This window comes from Pogona vitticeps, chromosome 3 (genome assembly GCF_051106095.1).
Source record: "Pogona vitticeps strain Pit_001003342236 chromosome 3, PviZW2.1, whole genome shotgun sequence".
NCBI classification, from domain to species: Eukaryota; Metazoa; Chordata; class Lepidosauria; order Squamata; family Agamidae; genus Pogona; species Pogona vitticeps.
In genome coordinates this window covers 92,839,367-92,859,917 of record NC_135785.1, presented here as the reverse complement: position 1 = coordinate 92,859,917, position 20,551 = coordinate 92,839,367, and the positions used below count along the sequence as shown (strand labels likewise).

At 43.2% G+C, this 20,551-nt stretch overlaps 1 protein-coding gene across 1 annotated transcript in view; it reads left to right on the top strand.

The window, feature by feature from the left end:
- The window catches only part of LOC110073667 (prosaposin-like), a 39,393-nt gene that overhangs the window by 17,073 nt on the left and 1,769 nt on the right, over positions 1–20,551 (top strand). Inside the window, exons 2-6 of the mRNA XM_072993260.2 lie at positions 8,483–8,616; positions 11,361–11,435; positions 12,935–13,060; positions 18,993–19,193; positions 19,847–19,990. Coding sequence (XP_072849361.2) covers positions 8,483–8,616; positions 11,361–11,435; positions 12,935–13,060; positions 18,993–19,193; positions 19,847–19,990 — 680 coding nt within the window. The remainder of the gene's footprint in view (positions 1–8,482; positions 8,617–11,360; positions 11,436–12,934; positions 13,061–18,992; positions 19,194–19,846; positions 19,991–20,551) is intronic.

Genomic DNA, 20,551 nt, shown 5'->3' with positions numbered 1-20,551 from the left:
AATGGGTGAATTCATTTTAAAAAAAAAATGACTGCAGGACACAAGGGCTGATTCAAATTGGTCCAGACTAGAGATGGGGACAAATAAAAAAATGGCAATTCGTTTTGATCTGTTATTCAGCAAGGTTAATGGATCAATGAATACGAATATTCTTCAATGAATCAATGGATTGTTCCATTTGCACTTTAAATGGCTATAACACTGGCCCCTAACCATCTACAGACACCTAATTAACAGAGAAGCTTCCTCAGACACCTTTCTACAAATACTGAAAGTTTGGTGAGCATTGGATCATGGACCCTCGGGTTATATAGTCACAAAGAGGGCCCCCAGGAAAGCTCCCCCCAGTTACTTAGAGACTCCAGAATCACAATGGAGATTCCTATGTCTTACCCCAACATGCCTGCCAACTTTGGTGAAGATTGGATATCAGACATCTGAGTTATTCACCCACAAATTGGGTCCCCCCAGGAGACTTTACCACACGGCATAGAAGCCCATTCTGCCTACTGGCTGCTGATCAGCTGATCAGAAGCCATAGGCAGCCACCCCCCACACACAACCAGCCATCCCAACAGCCTACCCCACGCCCCCTTCCTTTCCCTACCTTAAGCCCCACCCCACACCCACCAACATCCCCTTACCTTAATAGCTGCTGCCAAGGTCTCCATCAGGCCTTCACAGCCACGTGTAAAAAGGGAGACTGGCTGCCGTTTGCAAAGATGGTGGCTGTCACTTCATTTAGGGTAGGGAAGCTGCAGCTGCCATCTTTGCAAAGGGCAGCCTGGTGGCTGATAGGCAGAATGGTGCTGTTTTTTTTTAATATGAAGGATTAATAAAAACGGGTAAATATTCATCCCTTTGTATTTGTAGGGGTCTCTGGAGCCCACAAATATGGATCGATGAATATTTAACAAATTGGCTATATTCGTCAGAAAAAGCAATCCATTTTTATATTAGTCCCCATCTCTACTCCAAACATTTTTGCTCCCAAAGCACCCTTTTCCCGCCTGTGCTGCTGGGGGCTCCTACCTTTTCAAGTTGGGATGATTCAAATGGGTTGTCCCCCATGCAGTTAATTATGATACATTCTTGTAAAGATGGAGGATGTGTATCAGTAGGTGGTGTTTCAATGACATATGTAGGCAGTTTGGGGCCGGGTGTGGGGGACATGCAAAAACAAAGCACCATGATTTTAATGTGAGGGATCAGGTGCTAGTCCTGAATCCTTACAGCTCATATAAGAAGGTCCTTTTGTTGTGAAGCAAAAGCTTAGCTATTAATTGCTTAACTGACAGTTCTGAAGGTCCCATTAAAATCATCTTCCCCTTCCTATTTATTACTCCTTTTCCTTACTTTCAAGTAATACATGAAGAAATTACCTTATCTCTGTTCACATATGGTTTTAAATTATTGCCATGCAATTGTGACCAGTGGTGAGATAATTCTTGTGTGTGTTACTTGAGCATAAGGGGAAAGATTACTAGATGGGATGGTGTTGATCCCTGTTATGGTATCATTCTGATATGTGAGTTATAATGTATTTTGCAAAATTACTGTCCAAACATTTGCTGTTCTGTACTCTTATACCGTTAGGTACTTTCCATGTTATTTTTCTATAGATTTTTTTTAAAGAAATGTAATAGTCCAAAGCAAATGAGAAAGTGACTTCACAGAGAACCATAACAAGATCAGCATAGGTGGGATCAGAGGAAGGAAGGAAAGGGGTGTGTGTGATTTGCATAACATTAAGTAGGAAGGAGGAAGTTCCAAGTGAATCCACAGCCCCTGTGTGAGCATTGATTGCAAATGTAATACAGGCTACAAATCAAATTGTAGCAAAGCCTATTTGGCTTTTCAGTGTAGTCACATGCTTACAGAGGTAGCAGGCCTCTTACATAAAACACTTGCTGAACATGTTTTTGCTAAATGAGGGAAACAAATGAAGGGGAGGTGCTACAAGGTAAAAGATACACAGATGAATTTTGCAAGTACATTGGCACATTATCCATGTACATAGCCTTGTAGTACAGGACAGAGCACACAGTGCTGACATGGCTGTTGAAATGCATGGGAATTTTATAAATATAGTGGTGCCTCGCTAGACGATTGCCTCATGGGAATACTGGACAACACCAGCAATCATTACGTCATACTGCACAGGGAAGCCATTGAAATCCACAAGCACCAGCAAAACTTCAACAGAAAAGAGGAAAGTGTGAATCTCAACAAAACTTGGCTCCCAGCCCTCAAAAATACAGTGTGCAAAAGGTCAACGAACTCTACCCAGCCACAAGGACAGGGGATCACTACACACAAAAGACCAGCTAATGACACTCATCAACCACAGGAACAGATAATCTCTTCTCCTTAGCACAACAATACACCCACAACAATACACACTAATCACCCATCTACAGAAAAAGACAAAGGGCCTATCTCACAGCCATAAATACTACACTCCCAAAGCCAACTACACCAGAGCACAGAGTGCTGTCCTCTGAAGATGCCGGCCACAGAGACTGGTGAAACGTTAGGAAGAACAACCTTCAGAACACGGCCAAGGAGCCCAAAAAACCCACAACAACCACTCTCTATTCTCTATTTTGTTCAGCATGGCAGAATCCCTAGCTGTGACACAAGCCCTTTGGCTACAATTGTTCGTTTGTTTCTGGCAACAGAATGTTTTCAAGTATCACTCTTGTGTGGTCTTAGTGAAGCACTGAACGCAGACTTGGGAGCCAGGAGTGGTAAATAGAAGTGCCAGAAAACCTGCTCATACCATTAGTCATCCTCTACTGTGGTCCCTTGCTTGTGTCTCCTTTTTACCTTGTACAGCTGAGCTAGCAGCGTGAAGCTACATGATCATAAAAAAAGCTTTCTGTCAGCATTGTTCCTATCCAATAAGTCTGTTATCTTGTCCTGCCTACACGGCACTAAATATAAGAACAGCTCATGTCCTAAATTACCCTAAACTATCTTACTATAACTGTCATCTGCGGAACTATGAGTCAGGGGAAGAAGTAATTAGCTACATAGTCACAGAGATTCTCCGTGAGCTGTGACATATAGGAAGTAGTGTGTGCACCTATGAACAGCAGCTTGGCTCTCAGGAACCAGCGAACTTCAGCATTTATTGTGTATGGCCAAAAGGTCTTTTTCAAGAATGCAAATACTCCAAACAAAACATGGCACAAAAGTCTGGCTTGAAAGTATATTTTAAAGGGAATTCTATGGTTATCAAAACACATTGGCCACTATCCTATTAGTGCTTGCCCAAAGTTTGCATAACTTGCTTCAGCTAATTGCAGCTAATTGAACAATTTGGTAGCACAGTTTGATGCATGACTGACCTGTGCCCTGACACCTCATCAGTTAGCTGCAATTAACCAGGGCAGGTGGCACAAACAGTACATGACCACTAACAGGATTCTGGTCAATAACTGAAAACCAGGACTTTAAAAAAAGCAACAACCTAGCAGATGATAAAGCAAAGGGAAAAAAAGGGAAACAGTTCAATAGCAAATGCTTCATTGTATCAGAGTGCTGCTATGCCAATTGAAAACAAAAATTATGGAAATAAATGTTTTTCAGAGCATGGAGATAAACAGTAGTATATCCTCTGCCCATACTTTTGCCTTCTGCCCACACTTTTGCCTATTTCATGGCATCAGATCTTGCACGCAGAGCTTGCCCATGAACCCTCTGCACAGCAGAAATGGACCTGTACAACCTGGAGTAAATCTAGCCATTAGTAAACATGTGCCATCAAGTCAATTCTGACTTAGGGTCGGTCAGACCTTTTTCAGATTGTTCTAGGTAAGAGAATAGTGGTTTCCCATTCCCTTCCTCTGGAGGCTATATTATGCAGCTATTGTCCAGTATCATTTTAACTGTCACAGGGACAGCTCCTTCCTCGTGGTGCAGTGGTTAAAACGCTGTACTGCAGCTAAAACTGTGCTCACGACCTGGGGTTCAAATCCCAGGTAGCCGGCTCAAGGTTGACTCAGCCTTCCATCCTTCCGAGGTCGGTAAAATGAGTACCCAGCTTGCTGGGGGGGCAATGTGTAGCCTGTATAATTAAAATTGTAAACCGCCTGGAGAGTGCTTGTAGCGCTATGGGGCGGTATATAAGTCCAATAAATAAATAAATACAGTGGTGCCCCGTATAGCGAGGTTAATCCGTTCCAGATTAACCTTCGCTATACGAAAACATCGCTGTGCGGGCAAGGAAAGCCTATTGGAACGCATTAAACTTAGTTTAATGCGTTCCAATAAGCGTCCAAACTTACCCCTCCAGCGATGTTTTCGCGTCCGGTGGCCATTTTGGAGCCGCCGATCAGCTTATCGGCGGCTCCAAAATGGCTGCTGGGTGACCCAAAATGCCCCCCCCCAGCGTTTTCGCGACCTCTGTAAGCAAGGGGAGGGCGCGACAACACTGATAGGGGGCCATTTCGGGTCACCCGGCAGCCATTTTGGAGCCGCCGATAAGCTGATCGGCGGCTCCAAAATGGCCGCCGGACGCCCCAATCATCGCAAAGCGAGTACGGCGATTGGGGCAGATCCGTATAGCGATCCCCAAAAAGGGATCGCTATATGGATTCTTCGTTAAACGGTGCGCTCGTTAAGCGAGGCACCACTGTAAATAAATAAATATATTCCTTGGGTGTGCGTGGGCAGGGGAGTGCTGCGATGTGTCATTTGGCTATGTATTTAGAAGTCCCTTCTGTACCCATGTGCATGAGGGTTCTCCTGGGCACAAAGCAACGTATGACACCAGATTACTAGTCCCAGAATTCCACAGAATATGGAATTCACAACAGTACTATCAGAACAGTGTAATAACAAAGATAAACTCACCAAATTGCTTTTAGAGACACAGCTGAAAATACTGGCTGAAAAGCTATCTTCCTTCTTTGTTTCCTTCTGTTTCTCCCAGCACCAAATGGGAATGAATAAATCAGCACTGATTAAAAACATACAACAGCTTCATTAAAAAGTTTTCTTTCTATGCAGTTAAGAACAAATTCAGCAAATCTAAAGGCAGCACCTGTCTAGATTAAAGTCCCCCCTCCACTAGCTGCAGAAGCATACCTTGAAGGAAAAGGCCGTTGCCTGCCCCACTGGGATAGTAGGGGAGGGGGCCAGCCTCAACTTTCTTGGGAGTTCTGCAGCCTGGAAGCAGCCTCTGAGTCCTCTCTTGGGTCCTCAGTTCCTCCTCCTTGAGCAGATATGAAATTATTGGTGTAATAAGTTTGTCTCCCTTTGCTTATGGTGGGTGGAGTGTTTTAACTGGTCCAAACCACCCAGAATAGCGGCTTGCCACTAAAGGGGCGGTCTATAAATGCAAGCAATAAATACCTAAATTGAAGCTGCATAGCACAGTGAGCCAGTATTTATAGGGAATCCTGGCTGATTGATTATGAATGACATCTTTGTACACATTCCCTGATTGCAAACCATAGATCTTTTGCCAATAGGCTGGCTAGGCAGTCTGATTTATCTCTCTACTTGATAGCCCAGAAAAGGTACTGAGATTACTTTTTTTCATGCTAGGTTTTAGAGCTCATGATAAGCAAGCTAAAGGTCCATGGTTTGTTTAGCCAGTTCTGCTTGCATTAGGAGCAATGTGACAGTGATTACTAGCACGCAGCTTATCTCTGGTCAGCAAGAATTTCGGCTTATTATGAAGTCCAAATGTACCCAGCAAAAAAGCCACACACAACAGCGACAACAACGCAAAGAAGCTATTTACTGGCAAGCAGGGGCTCCTTCTGACCCTGGACGGAGGGAAAGTCTGCTGTGGTGGTAACTGAGGGCTATAACTTGAATGGGAAGAGTATAAGGCAAATTGGTTTGAGATATCACAGCAAAGGCCTTTCTTTGATGTGGCTTGTTATAAAGGGAACATTCTGCACAAGGATTGCACAAAGGCAAACCCTTAAGTGTGTGGGTCAGATAATTACAGAGTTAGAGATATTCATATGACTATGAAAAAGATTTAAGGAAGCATGGAACCGCCTGATAAAAGTGAGGATGTATGGCTGTTTTAAAAAGAGAAGGCTTAATTATGGAAGGACGGAATATGTGATGGCCTTCCTTGGTGAAGAAGGAGCAAGGCCAGCCTTCCTCAAACTCGCACCCTCCAGGTTCCTCAGATTCCAACTTCCATTATTCTGGCCAGCATGATAGTGGCAGCTGAAGTCAAAAATATCTGGAGGGTAGCAGTTGGAATCTAGGCCGTTGAAGGTTGCTCTCCTAAATCTGAGACACTGTGGGAGTTTTGAAATACGCTCCTAAAGGCCAGAACACCTCACACTGTGCTTACCAAAGCAATAGCAAGAAATGCAGCCTGGCCTACTGCTCTGCTGCAGGAAAGCATTTAATGACCACAAAGCTCTAAACATTGCTACCTGTTAATGTCTGGAAGGCTACAACTATACTGTCAGGAAAAACTGGATTGGATCTGCAGTGACTCCTGTCGTATCACACGTTAAGCCCACCTGCAGTTTAAAATGGTGCCCTGCAGTTTCAGAGGCACTCCAGCCCTTCCCTGTACCCCTGTTCCCCACCCTGTCTGTCACGTCTGCTTTCAGGGATATTTCTAACTTTTGCCTTAATTTCATAAAGGTGACGACTTCAGATAAAACAGAATGAGCCCCTTGCTGTTTAGGAGGACCTGAAGAGCCTCTTGGGAGCTCTCGGTCCAAGGAGGTGGATTTGCCTCTCTTCATCCTGCTCTCCCTCCCCTGATTCACCATCTCTTTGAATGCCCTTGAATGCCATTATATTGTCATTTCCCCCTCCTTTCCACCTGTATTGAAACACATGAATGTACAATTCCTTTATTAAAAAACCTGTAATTAATCAACATCTACATGCACGCTTGAACACTCTTCTTAAAAATTAAAAAAAAAAACAAGGTGAGAGTGAGGCATGATGGTTCTCATCACGTGATGTCGCACCCCACTGTGGGCAAACCCACAGTGGCCATGGGCAAGCCCACCCAAACAAAAAAGAACTACAACGTTGACATATGTTACAACCTATCTCGCACCTTTTTGCAGCTAACCCAGAGTAAATGCATGTCCACCAGGTTATTGCAAATGTGTAGGTCTGGCTCAAATAAAAGAGGCAGGCAATTATTCGGGCTGAACTGCTGTTTCTGCTGCTTGTACTTCTGCCTTGCAAAGCAAATATTAGCTGTCTGAAGAGTCTGTTCAGAGTTTCTAGTCAATGCCAGTTTGTTTTAAGCTAGTAAATTTACACAGCTGGCAGAACTCAAATTATGAACTGACCCAAAGTGGAAAAAAGTAGACCAATGGCTTGTGGATTTCACGCAGCCCAACCACCCCCCTTTACTCTCCCCTCCGTAATTTGAACCTATTGATAACTGGGATTGAAACATAAACATCTGTCATAAGAAGGCTGCAACTGTACACAAACTTGTCCCAGATGATGTCTTGTTACAAGCTGGCCTCACTTACCATAGTGTGAATGATCATAGTTCTAGTGTATTTTACCAGCACATATTAATGAGATTTCTTTCTGCTACCATGGCAGATTATAGAACAGAGTTGTTGAACCCTGCTGGCATGAGGAGGTTGTTACAGCGTTAAATTTAGGACTGTTAATTTTTTGACTTGTTTTGCTCAAGTATCATTAAAGTATCAAGTATCAATAAAGTTATGATTTTCTAATGGAGAGGAAGAGGGATGCTGAGAACACATAGAGGAAGGAAGAGATCTAATGCTAAATCAGGGGTGAGGAATCGTTGGCCCTCCAGAAACACTGAAACTTCCCAAATCTCTTACTATTAGCCAGCCTAGCTGGCAGGAGCTAAAAGCCAAAAAAGGTTCCTCAGTGCTATGCTATGCCAACCAATTATAAGAACAAAAACTAACGTAAGATTTGTGGTCCATCTCTCTGCTGTATCTGGCTGGTCTGCCTCATTTGAAGACAAATAATATTGTCAACATGTTTAATAAATTCACATATGATGGTTGTTAGATAGGTAAAATATATACAATATATATAGCTCTTCTGTGCTTCTCAGATTTTGTTGTGGTTGGCTCCATCATGGGCACAGGTTGCTACTATTTCTATTTTCCATATGGGCAGATTACTTTGAGGTTATTTTTATGTATTTATTTATTTTATTTAACTTATATGCCGCCCACACTACCCGAAGGCAAAATAAAAGGGCAAAATAATTAAAATGCAATTAAAATTTTTCTCCAAGGCCAATCATATGGAGCTGAACATGGGCTTTGAGTCCAGGCCCGCTATTCCCAAAGCAGTTCTTTTCTAGCTTAAATTAACCCTGTGTTTAAAAAGTATACATCTTTGTTTTTGAAAACATGATTTGGCATAGAACTCATTTCCACCATGGTTCAACTAAACATTTCCCACTGGGCCACTGAAATTTAATGATTGCTTTCTTCTTTCTTTCTTTGTTTCTTCTTCTTCTTCTTTTGGGCAGCTGCTGCAAGTCCCCTGTCTTTGGAGAAAAAATGTACAGAAGGTCCAGAGTCATGGTGTCAAGACTTCCCAACTGCATTGAAGTGCGGAACTTTGGAATACTGCCAGCAAATGCTGGGACCTCATCCCCCAGTGGTGAGTATACACCCCACAGTTTATCCTCTTGGTTCTCTTAACTGCCACCCTCTGTGCCCTGCCAATGAGGGCTTCACCTGAGCAGGGTGTCATAATTATCATCCAGGAAGTGGGGCTGGGAAAGTAACGCTTCAATGAATGTGATAGCAAGGTGATGCGACCCAGACCTAAACAAGATCATTTCTGGGACTTGCATGGTTCTGATGTGACACATAGGCTCTTGTCAAACATGCACGCAACGCAACATCCTCTGCCGTTTTCCTGATAGAAGCCTGGAAAATAAAAACAGAGTACCCTGAATATCTACAGAGTGCAATTTGCTTGCCAATAAGCAAGTTTATAACAGACCAGAAGAAAAGGGTTATTTCAGGGCTTTCTTCTCTATTTCTGCTCATAACAATGGTTACATATGCAAGAGACAAGGCTACATGGTAGTATTTCAGTTTGGGGGCTGGTGGTTTTTGCCTCTCTTACACACACACGCACACACACGCACACACACACACACACACACAGAGAGAGAGAGAGAGAGAGAGAGAGAGAGAGAGAGAGAGAGAGAGAGAGTATCCTAGATGAATGGACAGCGTTTGTGCAGGATTCTGTCTCTAATTTAGGACCTCCAAACCAATGTTGTTCTGCTTCTGAGGTTTATCCTGAACATTTGAGCTTCCACTTTGGATTCACACACTTCACATCTTTGCAGTCCTTTAAAGGCTAGAAAATGGGGTTACTTTTGCTTTGCTTTGCTTAGAAGCCTTCTTAATGCTGCATCTCAGGGGCTTGAATCCAGACTGTATTTGTTGAACGTGTTCCCTCTGAAGTCACTAAGGCTTAAGTCATACCATTTCAGTCGGGCTTCAGGCCGAGCCACGGTACAGAGACGGCATTGGTCGCCCTGTACGCTGACCTGCTGAGGGAGGCTGACGGGGCAAAATGTCTCTGTTGGTCCTCCTTGACATCTTGCCGGCCTTCGATACCGTCGACCACGGTGTCCTCCCGAGTTGGGAATTGGTGGCTCGGCGCTTGCCTGGCTCTGTTCCTTCTTGGAGGACCATCCCCAGAGAGTACAGCTTGGGGAGAGTGTCTCAGCCGCGTGGACTTCCCATTGTGGGGTTCCACAGGGGGCGATCATCTCCCCAATGCTGTTCAACATCTATATGAGGCCTCTGGGTGGTATCATCAGGGGGTGTGGAGCATCGTGTCATCAGTACGCTGATGACACCCAGCTCTACGTCTCTTTTTCACCAACTGCAGGTGATGCCATCCTGCCCCTTCAGCGCTGCCTGGGGACTGTACTGCAATGGATGCAGGCAAATGGGCTGAGGCTGAACCCAAACAAGACGGAAGTTCTGAGGGTGGGGGCCCCCGTGGCTGGCGGCCTGGGTGACTCTCTCTTATTTGGGGGGGTGACCCTGGCTCCGACAAGTGGGGTCCGCAGCTTGGGCGTACACTTGGACCCGACGCTCACCATAGAAATGCAGGTGGTGTCGGTTGTCCACACCGCCTTTTTCCACCTTTGGCGGATAGGCTGCCTGTGGCCCTACCTTGACACGGGGGCGCTCACTACCTTGGTGCATGTGCTCGTAATCTCAAGATTAGGCCACTGTAACGCGCTCTATGTGGGGCTGCCTTTGAGGCTGATGCGGAAACTTCAGATGGTGCAGAATGCAGCGGCCAGACTCCTTACTGGAGTGAGAAAACACCAGCACATTTCTACTATCCTGGCCATGTTGCATTGGTTGCCCATTCGTTTCCGCATTGACCTCAAAGTTTTAATGCTTACCTATAAGGCCCTAAATGGTTTGGGACCTTGATAACTGGCGGAACGCCTGCTCACACCAAGATCTACTCAGATCACCCACGCGAGCCAGGAGGTGAGGCTGAGGAGCCTGACGCCGAGGGAGGCCCGGAAGGAAAAGACATGAAACCGGGCCTTCTCGGCGGTGGCTCCTCGCCTTTGGAATAATCTCCCTCCTGAGATTCACGCGGCCCCTATGCTGGGTACATTTAAAATCCAACTAAAAACATGGCTGTACACCCAGGCCTTCCCTCCTTTCAGCACTTAACTTCCTTTCTTTTTGCTATCTATCATTTATATTTTTTGCACTGTTCTTGTTATTAATTGTGCCAATAGATCTGTGTTATTTTAATGTATATATGTTTGTTGGTAGCCGCCCAGAATGATAGAATATACCAGATGGGCGGGATGTAAATAAATAAATAAATAAATAAATAAATAAATAAATAAATAAATAAATATTGCTTGCTTGCTTGCTTGCTTGCTTGCTTGCTTGCTTGCTTGATTTTAGTGGGACATGTTTTAAATTAATTTAGTCTGGATCCAACCCAATATCAGCTCCTGGTGCTTTGCAGCACAGTTGCATAATGCAGGTAGACTTGTATAGCTTGTGCTTCTTCCCCACAGCTGGTCAGTTAATTCCAATTTGATGCTGACAGAATCTTTCTATCTGTGTAGACCATAGTTCAGTCAACTGGCTTTGCATCACTTATTTTTCTCTTGGAAACTGAGACCAAAATTACATGTTATACGAAGGATGCAGCCACTGCCAAAAAATGTTTAAATCAGCAGAGCAATTTAATTGTGACTGAAATCCTGCCCACTGATTTCATTGGGAACTAATTGCAACTAATTTAATCTAGCCACACAACCCAAAGGCTTTTTCATATATGAGCTGGCATGTACTGTTCTCTTAAGTAACTTAATTTTCTTCTTTACTTTTCAGAGAAACCTGAAATGTTCTCTGTGTAAGATGGTTGTAGTCATGGTGTCAAAGGTCATACAAGACAATTCCACAGATGTAAGTAGGCTGGAGAAGGAACACTTAATGTTATCAACTGGCCAGAATGAATGTGGTGGCGACAATGATGATGATAAATAAAATCTGGTCTGCATTTAGGCTTCAAACAGTATCTCAATTTGCTTTAATTAGTAGGTAAAGCTCTTCAGTATCTGCAATAATTTGAATTGTCATTATATGCAGTCCAACTGTCTATTAAATTGTATGATGATGTGACTGCAAGGGGGTGCTTTACAATCTGGCAAATCTAGGTGATGATATTTAGTGGTTGGTGCAACATCTCTTTGAATATTCTTGTAGTAATATTAAAGTGCTGTCTTCTGCAAACTGGGTCCTTTCAGATGTGTGGGATTACAGTGCCTATGTCATACCTTAGTGGATTAGGAATCTAGTGTGGAGCCAGAGGTTGGGAGCTCAATTTCCGACTACAGTATGTCTCTAGGGAGTAGAGGCAGCCTATGTAGCCTTGGGCAAGCTGCACAGTCCCAGCCCCCCTCCTCCAGAAGGGAATAGCAAACCACTTCTGAATATAGTTACTATACCTAGAAAACCCTGAAAAGGGTTGCCATAAGTCAGAATTGATTTGATGGCACACAATTAATTATTCCCATTGACTGTGCTGACTTGGGTCAACAGGCGTTGTGTATTCCAACCCAGTGGTGCAGTTGTGCCACCGAAGAGGGGGTTGAGGTGCCAGCACTTTTTCTACAGCCAGGGGTTTCCCACATTGCTTGTTATTGACTCTTACAGATCACTTGCTCCATCCTCTTTTCTCATGTCTCTTCAGACTGCTGCTCCTTTAACATTCCCCTTCCTTTGAGTTTCACAGGGATTCTCTCTCTCTCTGTGTGTGTGTATGTGTGTGTGTGTGTGTGTTTTGTATTGCTGAGCCCAGGAGAACGAAGAAGCAGGGTAGAATCATGGAATGTGTGTAGTAGAAGAGTGCAGCAGTTACCACTGCTCCATGTTTCAAAACCTGTGCAAGAAAAGGTTGGGGAGCTGGTCTTTGATCAGCAAATTCTCCCTTCACACCCCATGGATTTCTGCCTCCTTCTTTCCTCACAATTGCAGCTAAATCATAATCTGGAGCATAAGTATCTGTGTGCATGTAAACCAGAAAATGTGTGTGTGTGTGTGTGTGTTTCTACATTCTGTGGAGGTACCTGCACATCTGAATTTGTGACCTTGTTACTGGTAGTGTATTGTGAAAAGTTGTTAACACTCTGTTTTCTAAATTCTAGGAGGGCCCTTACCTGTTATAATTGCAGCATGCTCTTTTATCTGCTGAAATTTGGTATCTCAGGGAAATATTACACTTCCTGAGATATCAGTTTTGCCAAAAGTTGTGATTTCCCACCACCCCCGCCCCTACCCCCGCCCTCCAAAAGCTTGGGCTTAACACAGTGAATGTGATCTTTATAGAGATTGTGGCAATTTGAAGCAAAAGCGTAAGTGCTAATATTCTTTCTCTTTGCTCTCCTCCACCCCGTTTTCCTTAGGAAAGACTTGCTAGATTTTTGGAGAAGGGATGCCAGTATCTTCCTTTCCAGGACTGGTCAGTCAAGTGCAAGAAGATGGTGGACACTGGAGTTATAATTCTGGTTCAACTTGGAAAACAAATGCAGGTAACTGGACAAGAACAATGGGGCAGGATGTGGCTGCTGTTGCTACTTACACGGGCTAGACGCAGGCCAACCACTGTTCCCTGATGGCATGCAAACTAGTTTTTATTTAACATATACTAAGTTAACTTCCCTGGTCCATATCCTTTCCCACAAACATCATGGGCAATGTTTTGGTGAGAAACAGGACTGGCCTGAGATACTTTGCTGCTTGAAATGAAAATGTTCCTCCATGCCACCCACCTTCTATGTACTGGGGCTAATTCCCCGGGCAGGGGACTCCTAATAAAATGCTGGTTGCCTCTAAAACACCTGGGTGTGGTTTCAGCTATACAGTATAAGTTGCAAGTACAGCCAAGAGGTAGTCCTATGCAAGCAAGCTAGAGGCTGGAAGGAAAGGACAGAAGCTAGTTCCAGCCGACCTCAGCATGATTTCTAGACTCACTGCTAATGCCATAGGAAAGAAACCAGACTAGTGTAAAGAGCACAGGGCAGGCTATATGGTGTGCCTACCCCAGCAGCTCACTATCATTACTCTCTATTCCCAAATGCTTGCTATCTGAGACAGCTGCTTCACTTTGGATAATAACAGAGCTGAGAAATCTTGGCTAACTCCCCAGTACTTTCACATATGCAGATCTGCAACTCTTAGTGCTCCTTAGAAGGAGGGAATGAGTGTTAAACCTCTTTAACTTTAGCAAAGATTGCAGAGTAAAAGACGTATCATCTCTGTGTGATTTGCCACAATGTAGTAGAGTACTAGTAGAGTTTCTGATTATTGTATTAATAGCTATAACACAATTATTTTCTGATTTTTAAAAAATTACCGGGGGAGGTGGGACACTTGGAGATAGAGGTTATTAGGAGTGGAATTTTGTCTCAAAGGTTGTGTTATCTTTAACCTGAAATATACTCAAAGAAAATCTTTTGACCTCTAAATTCTTTAGTTCTAACCATGTGTTTGTTCCACCAGGCTTCTACTACTAGATCTCTGGATTTTATTAAAAGAACAATGTCAGTTTGTCCATCTTGAAGTCCTTCTCTTATAGTTCTACTTTAAAGGTTATAGGCAAACTGCTATGTAGCATATTTGTAGCTAGGCTGCTGCCTGTTTTTGTTGGATGACAGTGGTGGTCGATGCCTGCATTGTTGTTGTTGTTGTTGTTGTTGTTGTTGTTGTTGTTGTTAAGTTGTGTCTGACTCTTTGTGATCCCATGGACCAGAGAACACCAGGTCCTCCTGTCTTTCACTGCCTCCCGGAGTTGGGTCAAATTCATATTGGTCGCTTCGGTGACACTGTCCAACCATCTCGTCCTCTGTCGTGCCCTTCTCCTCTTGCCTTCACTCTTTCCCAACATCAGGGTCTTTTCCAGGGACTCTTCTCTTCTCATGAGATAGCCAAAGCATTGGAGCCTCAGCTTCAGGATCTGTCCTTCCAGTTCTATTCCAGTTCTATTCCTGTTCTCCAAGATGAACAATCCTTAGGATTGAGTTCACGTTCATTCTTGTTGACCCGAATAGACATCAGATTCTTTATTTTTGCCCTAGTTTAGAAAAAACAGTTTGAATCTCACTCATGGGTTTTCTAGCAACAGTTGATTACTTTGGAGAATATAAATTCTTAAATGAAAGTTAATGTAGTTGAACTGTAAATATTTCATTTTGTCCAATGGTTAGTCAGTTGTTTAATTTTGAAAAAGTTTAACATAGACCTGTGGTGGTTGAGTGCTGTCTAGTCAGAACTCACTTATAGCAACCCTAGTAGGTTTCTCAAGTATTTTAAGGGGTGGTTTTATCAGCCTCCCCACCACCACATACATGCAAACAAATACAGTGAGTTTCCGTGGCAGAACCATGGAATTGAATTCAAGTGTCATGAGTCCTAATCCATTACTCTATCCACTATACCACACTGGGTAATGTGGACCTAGACCATGCTTATGGTGGAATCTTGCAAAATTCTCTAGATGGGATTAGAAATATATAGCTTTTTAAAATAGCCTAAAAATGTACATTACATCTGATGAAGTGGACTTCAGTCCATAGTGTTCTATGAGAAATGCCTATCTTTAAGAAGATTACTCAGTGTGATGTAATATACTGTATAGAATGATGGACTAGGCCTGGGTTCAAATCCCCATTCAGCCATGGAAACCTAGAGGGGAATTGGCAATGGCAAAAGCAAATATCTCATTACCCCTGAAAACCCTATCAGGATCACCGATAGTTTCAACTTGACGGCCCATCTCTCTCTCTCTCTCGCCCTCCCCCCCCCTCTCTCTCACACACATTTTGTATCTAGGTAAACAGGTTTTGCATGTTTTCAGCACTGCAAATCTGTAAAACCTGTTTGACTAATAATGACAGCAAGATGTGCAAATCTCAGGCAACAAGGACATTGTTAATCTACCCTCATCTTTCTGAGAGAAAAATGTCTGTCTCTATGTTAAGGCTTCTCAAGCAAAATATTTACTAAGAGGTAGCTCTGCTTGTTTGTTTCAATTTCAGCAAAACTATACCAAAATAAAGTATTGTCACATCTTTAAAAAAATAACATGCTCATATTAAGAGGTAATGGGCCATTTTGGAAAAATATGGATTGCTCTGTCAATGGTGTTATTATGGTATTTGTTCATCAATACAAGATACCTTTATATGTATTATTGCAACACATAACAGAACTTTTAAAGCTTATTATAAGTATTCATGAATTATAGCCTGCTTCTTTAGATATACAGAGGGCAATATTTAGGGTGGGGACGGAGTGAATGAGGTGCAGAAAATGACAACTGCCTCATTTACACTGGCAATGCACTTTCAACGTGTTAATTACATAAACACCTTGGCAACAGATGGAGTAATTAACAATTGCCAAATATCTATAAGCTTCAGATGTCTTTCCCTTAAAATTCCCATGAACAATATTACATTGACACTCCTTATCTGATTTTGCCCCTTCATGGATTGCTGCCTTGTTGTGACGAAGGGGCTTGAGTAATTCAGAGAAGCTATTGGTTATGCCATGCAGGGACACCCAAGACGGACAGGTCATAGTGGAGAGTTCTGACTAAACGCGATCCACCTGGAGTAGGAATTGGCAAGCCACTCCAGTATCTTTCCCAAGAAAACCTCATGAACAGAAACAAAAGGCTAAAAGATATGATGCTGGAAATTGAACCCCTCAGGTCAGAAGGCATCCAGCATGCTATAAGTAAGAGCGGAGGACAAGTACAGGTAGCTCCAGAGCTAATGAAGCGGTTGGGCCAAAGCCAAAAGGACGCTCAGCTGTGGACACGCCTGGAAGTGAAAGGAAAGTCTGATGCTACAAAGAAAAATATTGGATAGGAACCTGGAATGTAAGATCTATGAACCTTGGTAAGCTGGATGTGGTCAAACAGGAAATGGCAGGAATAAACATTGACATCCTGGGCGTCAGTGAACTAAAATGGACGGGAATGGGCGAATTCAATTCAGATGAGTATCATATTTACTATTGTGGGCATGAATCCTGGAGAAGGAATGGAGTAGCCCTCATAGTCAACAAAAGAGTGGGAAAAGCTGTACTGGGATACCATCTCAAAAGTGAGAATGATTTCAATATGAATCCAAGGCAAACCTTTCAGCATCACAGTAATCCAAGTTTATGCACCAACCACCGATGCTGAAGAGGCTGAAATTGACCAATTCTATGAAGACTTACAACACCTTCTAGAACTGACACCAAAGAAAGATGTTCTTCTCATTCTAGGGGGCTGGAATGCTAAAGTAGGGAGTCAAGAGATAAAAGGAACAACAGGTAAGTTTGGCATTGGAGTTCAAAACTAAGCAGGGCTAAGGCTAATACATTAGAGTTCCAAAAAATAGGAAGGAGAGACAAGAGGGCCTTCTTAAATGAAGAGTGCAAAGAAATAGAGGAAAATAATCGAAAGGGGAAAACCAGAGATCTGTTCAAGAAACTTGAAGATGTTAAAGGAACCTTTTGTGCAAAGATGGACATGATAAAGGACAAAAATTGTAGGGACCTCACAGAAGCAGAAGACATCAAGAAGAGGTGGCAAGAATACACAGAGGAATTAAACCAGAAAGATCTGGATGCCCCAGACAACCCAGATAGTGTGGTTGCTGACCTTGAGCCAGACACTCTGGAGAGTGAAGTCAAGTGGGCCTTAGAAAGCCTGGCTAACAACAAAACCAGTGGAGGTGATGGCATTCCACTTGAACTATTTAAAATCTTAAAAGACGATGCTGTTAAAGTGCTACCCTCAATATGCCAGCAAGTTTGGAAATCTCAGCAGAGGCCAGAGGATAGGAAAAGATCAGTCTACATCCCAGTCCTAAAGAAAGGCAGTGCCAAAGAATGCTCCAACTACTGTACAGTGGCACTCATTTTACATGCTAGCAAGGTTATGCTCAAAATACTCCAAGGAAGACTTCAGCAGTATGTGGACCGAGAACTCCCAGAAGTACAAGCTGGATTTCAAAGGTGCAGAGGAACTAGAGACCAGAGAGTTCCAGAAAAACATCTACTTCTGCTTCATTGACTACTCTAAAGCCCTTGACCGTATCGACAACAACAAACTATGGAAAGTCCTGAAAGGAATGGGAGTGCCTCACCACCTTGTCCATCTCCTGAGAAATCTATATGTGGGGCAGGAAGCAACAGTTAGAACTCGATATGGAACAACTGATTGGTTCAGAATTGGGAAAGGAGTACAACAAGGCTTGTTTATTGAAATAACCTCTTAATGAGGGTGAAAGAGGAGAGCGCAAAAAATGGTCTGAAGCTCAACATCCAAAAAAAAAAACAACCTAAGATCATGACGACTGATCTCATCACCTCCTGGAAAATAGAAAGGGAAGATCTTAGAGGCAGTTACAGATTTTACTTTCCTGGGCTCCAAGATCACTGCAGATGGTGACAACAGCCACGAAATTAAAAGATGCCTGCTTCTTGGGAGGGAAGCGATGACAAACCTAGACAGCATCTTAAAAAGCAGAGACACCACCTTGCTGGCAAAGGTCCACATAATCAAAGCTATGGTTTTTCCAGTAACGATGTATGGAAGTGAGAGCTGGACCATAAAGAAGGCTGACCGCCAAAGAATTGATGCTTTTGAATTGTGGTGCTGGAGGAGACTCTTGAGAGTCCCCATGGACTGCAAGGAGAACAAACCTATCCATTCTAAAGGAAATCAACCCTGAGTGCTCACTGGAAGGACAGATCCTGAAGCTGAGGCTCCAATGCTTTGGCCATCTCATGAGAAGACTCCCTAGAAAAGACCCTGATGTTGGGAAAGTGTGAAGGCAAGAGGAGAAGGGGACGACAGAGGTTGAGATGGTTGGACAGTGTCATGGAAGCTACCAACATGAATTTGACCCAACTCTGGGAGGCAGTGGAAGCCAGGAGGGCCTGGCGTGCTCTGGTCCATGGGGTCACGAAGAGTTGGACATGACTTAACGACTAAACAACAACAACAATCTGCTTTTGAGTATATTTAGGTATCCAGTGATTTTTATCTCTCTCTTTGATTTAAAACACTCCTAGAAAATAAGGCATTCCCTACCCACAGGCTTATATAATCTATAAGACAAATTGCCAAATGGAGAAAACAATGGGAAGGGAAGAAGAAAGGAAGAACAAACTCCGGCACTAGTTGTTGGAGTTAACTTGTAGCCTTTCAGTCCATGAATAATTTGCTATTTCACTTAGGTTTCCTCACATATTTTGTGTTAGGCATGTATATGCATTTGACTTGTGAGCTGTTACAACAATTACTTTGTGTGTGTGTGAGAGAGAGTAAATTTGTTATACGAAGTTGATCTTTAGAAAGCAGACAAACTAAAAAGAGGCATCTTCAAATGGATTTTGTTTCTACTCTTTAAATACTGAAATACTCTCTCACAAAATGGTATCTCTCTGTCCTTCTCTTTCTAGGATAAGCCTGATATCGCATGTGGTGCCTTCAGGCTTTGCAGCAGTCATCGTGAAACCATTGAAGGAGCCCTGAAATTTAAAAGGCCGTTAACGTCAGAGGAAACACCTAAAATGACAGACTTCGCTGAAGTGTTGGCTCCCTTCCTAGTAAATGTGCCTCTTCTCCTCTACCCTCAAGATGAAGGCTATTATGAATCTCGGGTGAGGAAACCACTGGGGGTGGATATGACTGGAAGTGAGAAAACAAGATGCCAACCTAGCCTCTTCCAACTTTGAAGTTGAACTTAACCCGCATTGAACAGGGCAGATATGCAGAAGAGACACAGAAACATGGATGCTTTAACTACCTTATGCAACGATCATCTTTAACTACCTTATGCAATGAAAAAGCATTATGGGAGTTGCAGCCAAACAATATCCAGAAGGCCATACAGTTCTTGTTGCTGGATTAAACCAGAGTTGGCCTTTGAGTAACTTTGGCTCTGTCAAGGCTCAATTCTGCAGTACTGGGAGGGTGGGGAGTTCTCCAATTTTGGAAGTATCTCATATACCTAAATGTTTTATGTTGTTGGTACAACCTAAAGCTTGGAAAACTTACTTTTTTCTTGAATCACAATTCTTTCCCATTTTTATATCCAACCCAGTCTTCAGAATCTCGACAGTGTCAGCTTTCATTTACAGGACCACAAGTTCTAGGCCAGTAAAGGAATGTTTCAAGCTCCTAGTGTCCAACTCTATATGCAAAAATGGCAGCACACACCAGGATCCTTTATTTGGGGGTGGAGATTCTAGTGTTCTAAACATGGGGCAGATGCATTAACCCTTTGTTCTCCCCCCTGTTTTTTTTCTGGTAGAAGGAAGAAAACTCTTGTCAACAGTGTAAGGAGGTGGTTGCTGAGATGAAGGAGGATATACAGAGCAGCCCCTTCTTTGTCCAGTCCTTACAGGTATATGCCAAACAGCACTGTGAACTTCTGGACTCAGACTTGGTTGATGAGGTAACTATCTTATTTCATATGAGCAAGATCTCATTGGGACACGACAGATACAATGTTTGGTGACTGTTATCACCTTCTTCATCTGAAGAGCTCGGGTATATTCTTAGAACTGCTGAGATGGAAGGGACCCTGTGGATCATTGAGGCCAGCCCCTGTCAAGGGGGCACAGGGGGGAATTGAACTCCCAACCTCTGGCCCTGCAGTCAAATACATAAACCACTGAGCCTATCCAACAACTGACAGTACTAGAGGGATGGTGGTGTACTTTGGTAGAGGAGTGCCCCTTTTCTGCAACATTATGACTTCTTCTGAAGCACTGTTTTCATGGTTTAGCCAGGTTGGGTGGGGCTGATGGGAATTAGAATGTAACAGCATTTGGAAGACCACAGGTTCCACAACCCTGATTCAGATATATGTTTTTAAACTGCATAGTCGTGTGTGTGTGTGTGTGTGTGTGTGTGTGTGTGTGTGTGTGTGTGTGTGTGTGTGTGTGTGTGTGTGTGTGTATGTATGTATGTATACACACATATATGTATATATATGTATATATATATGTGTGTG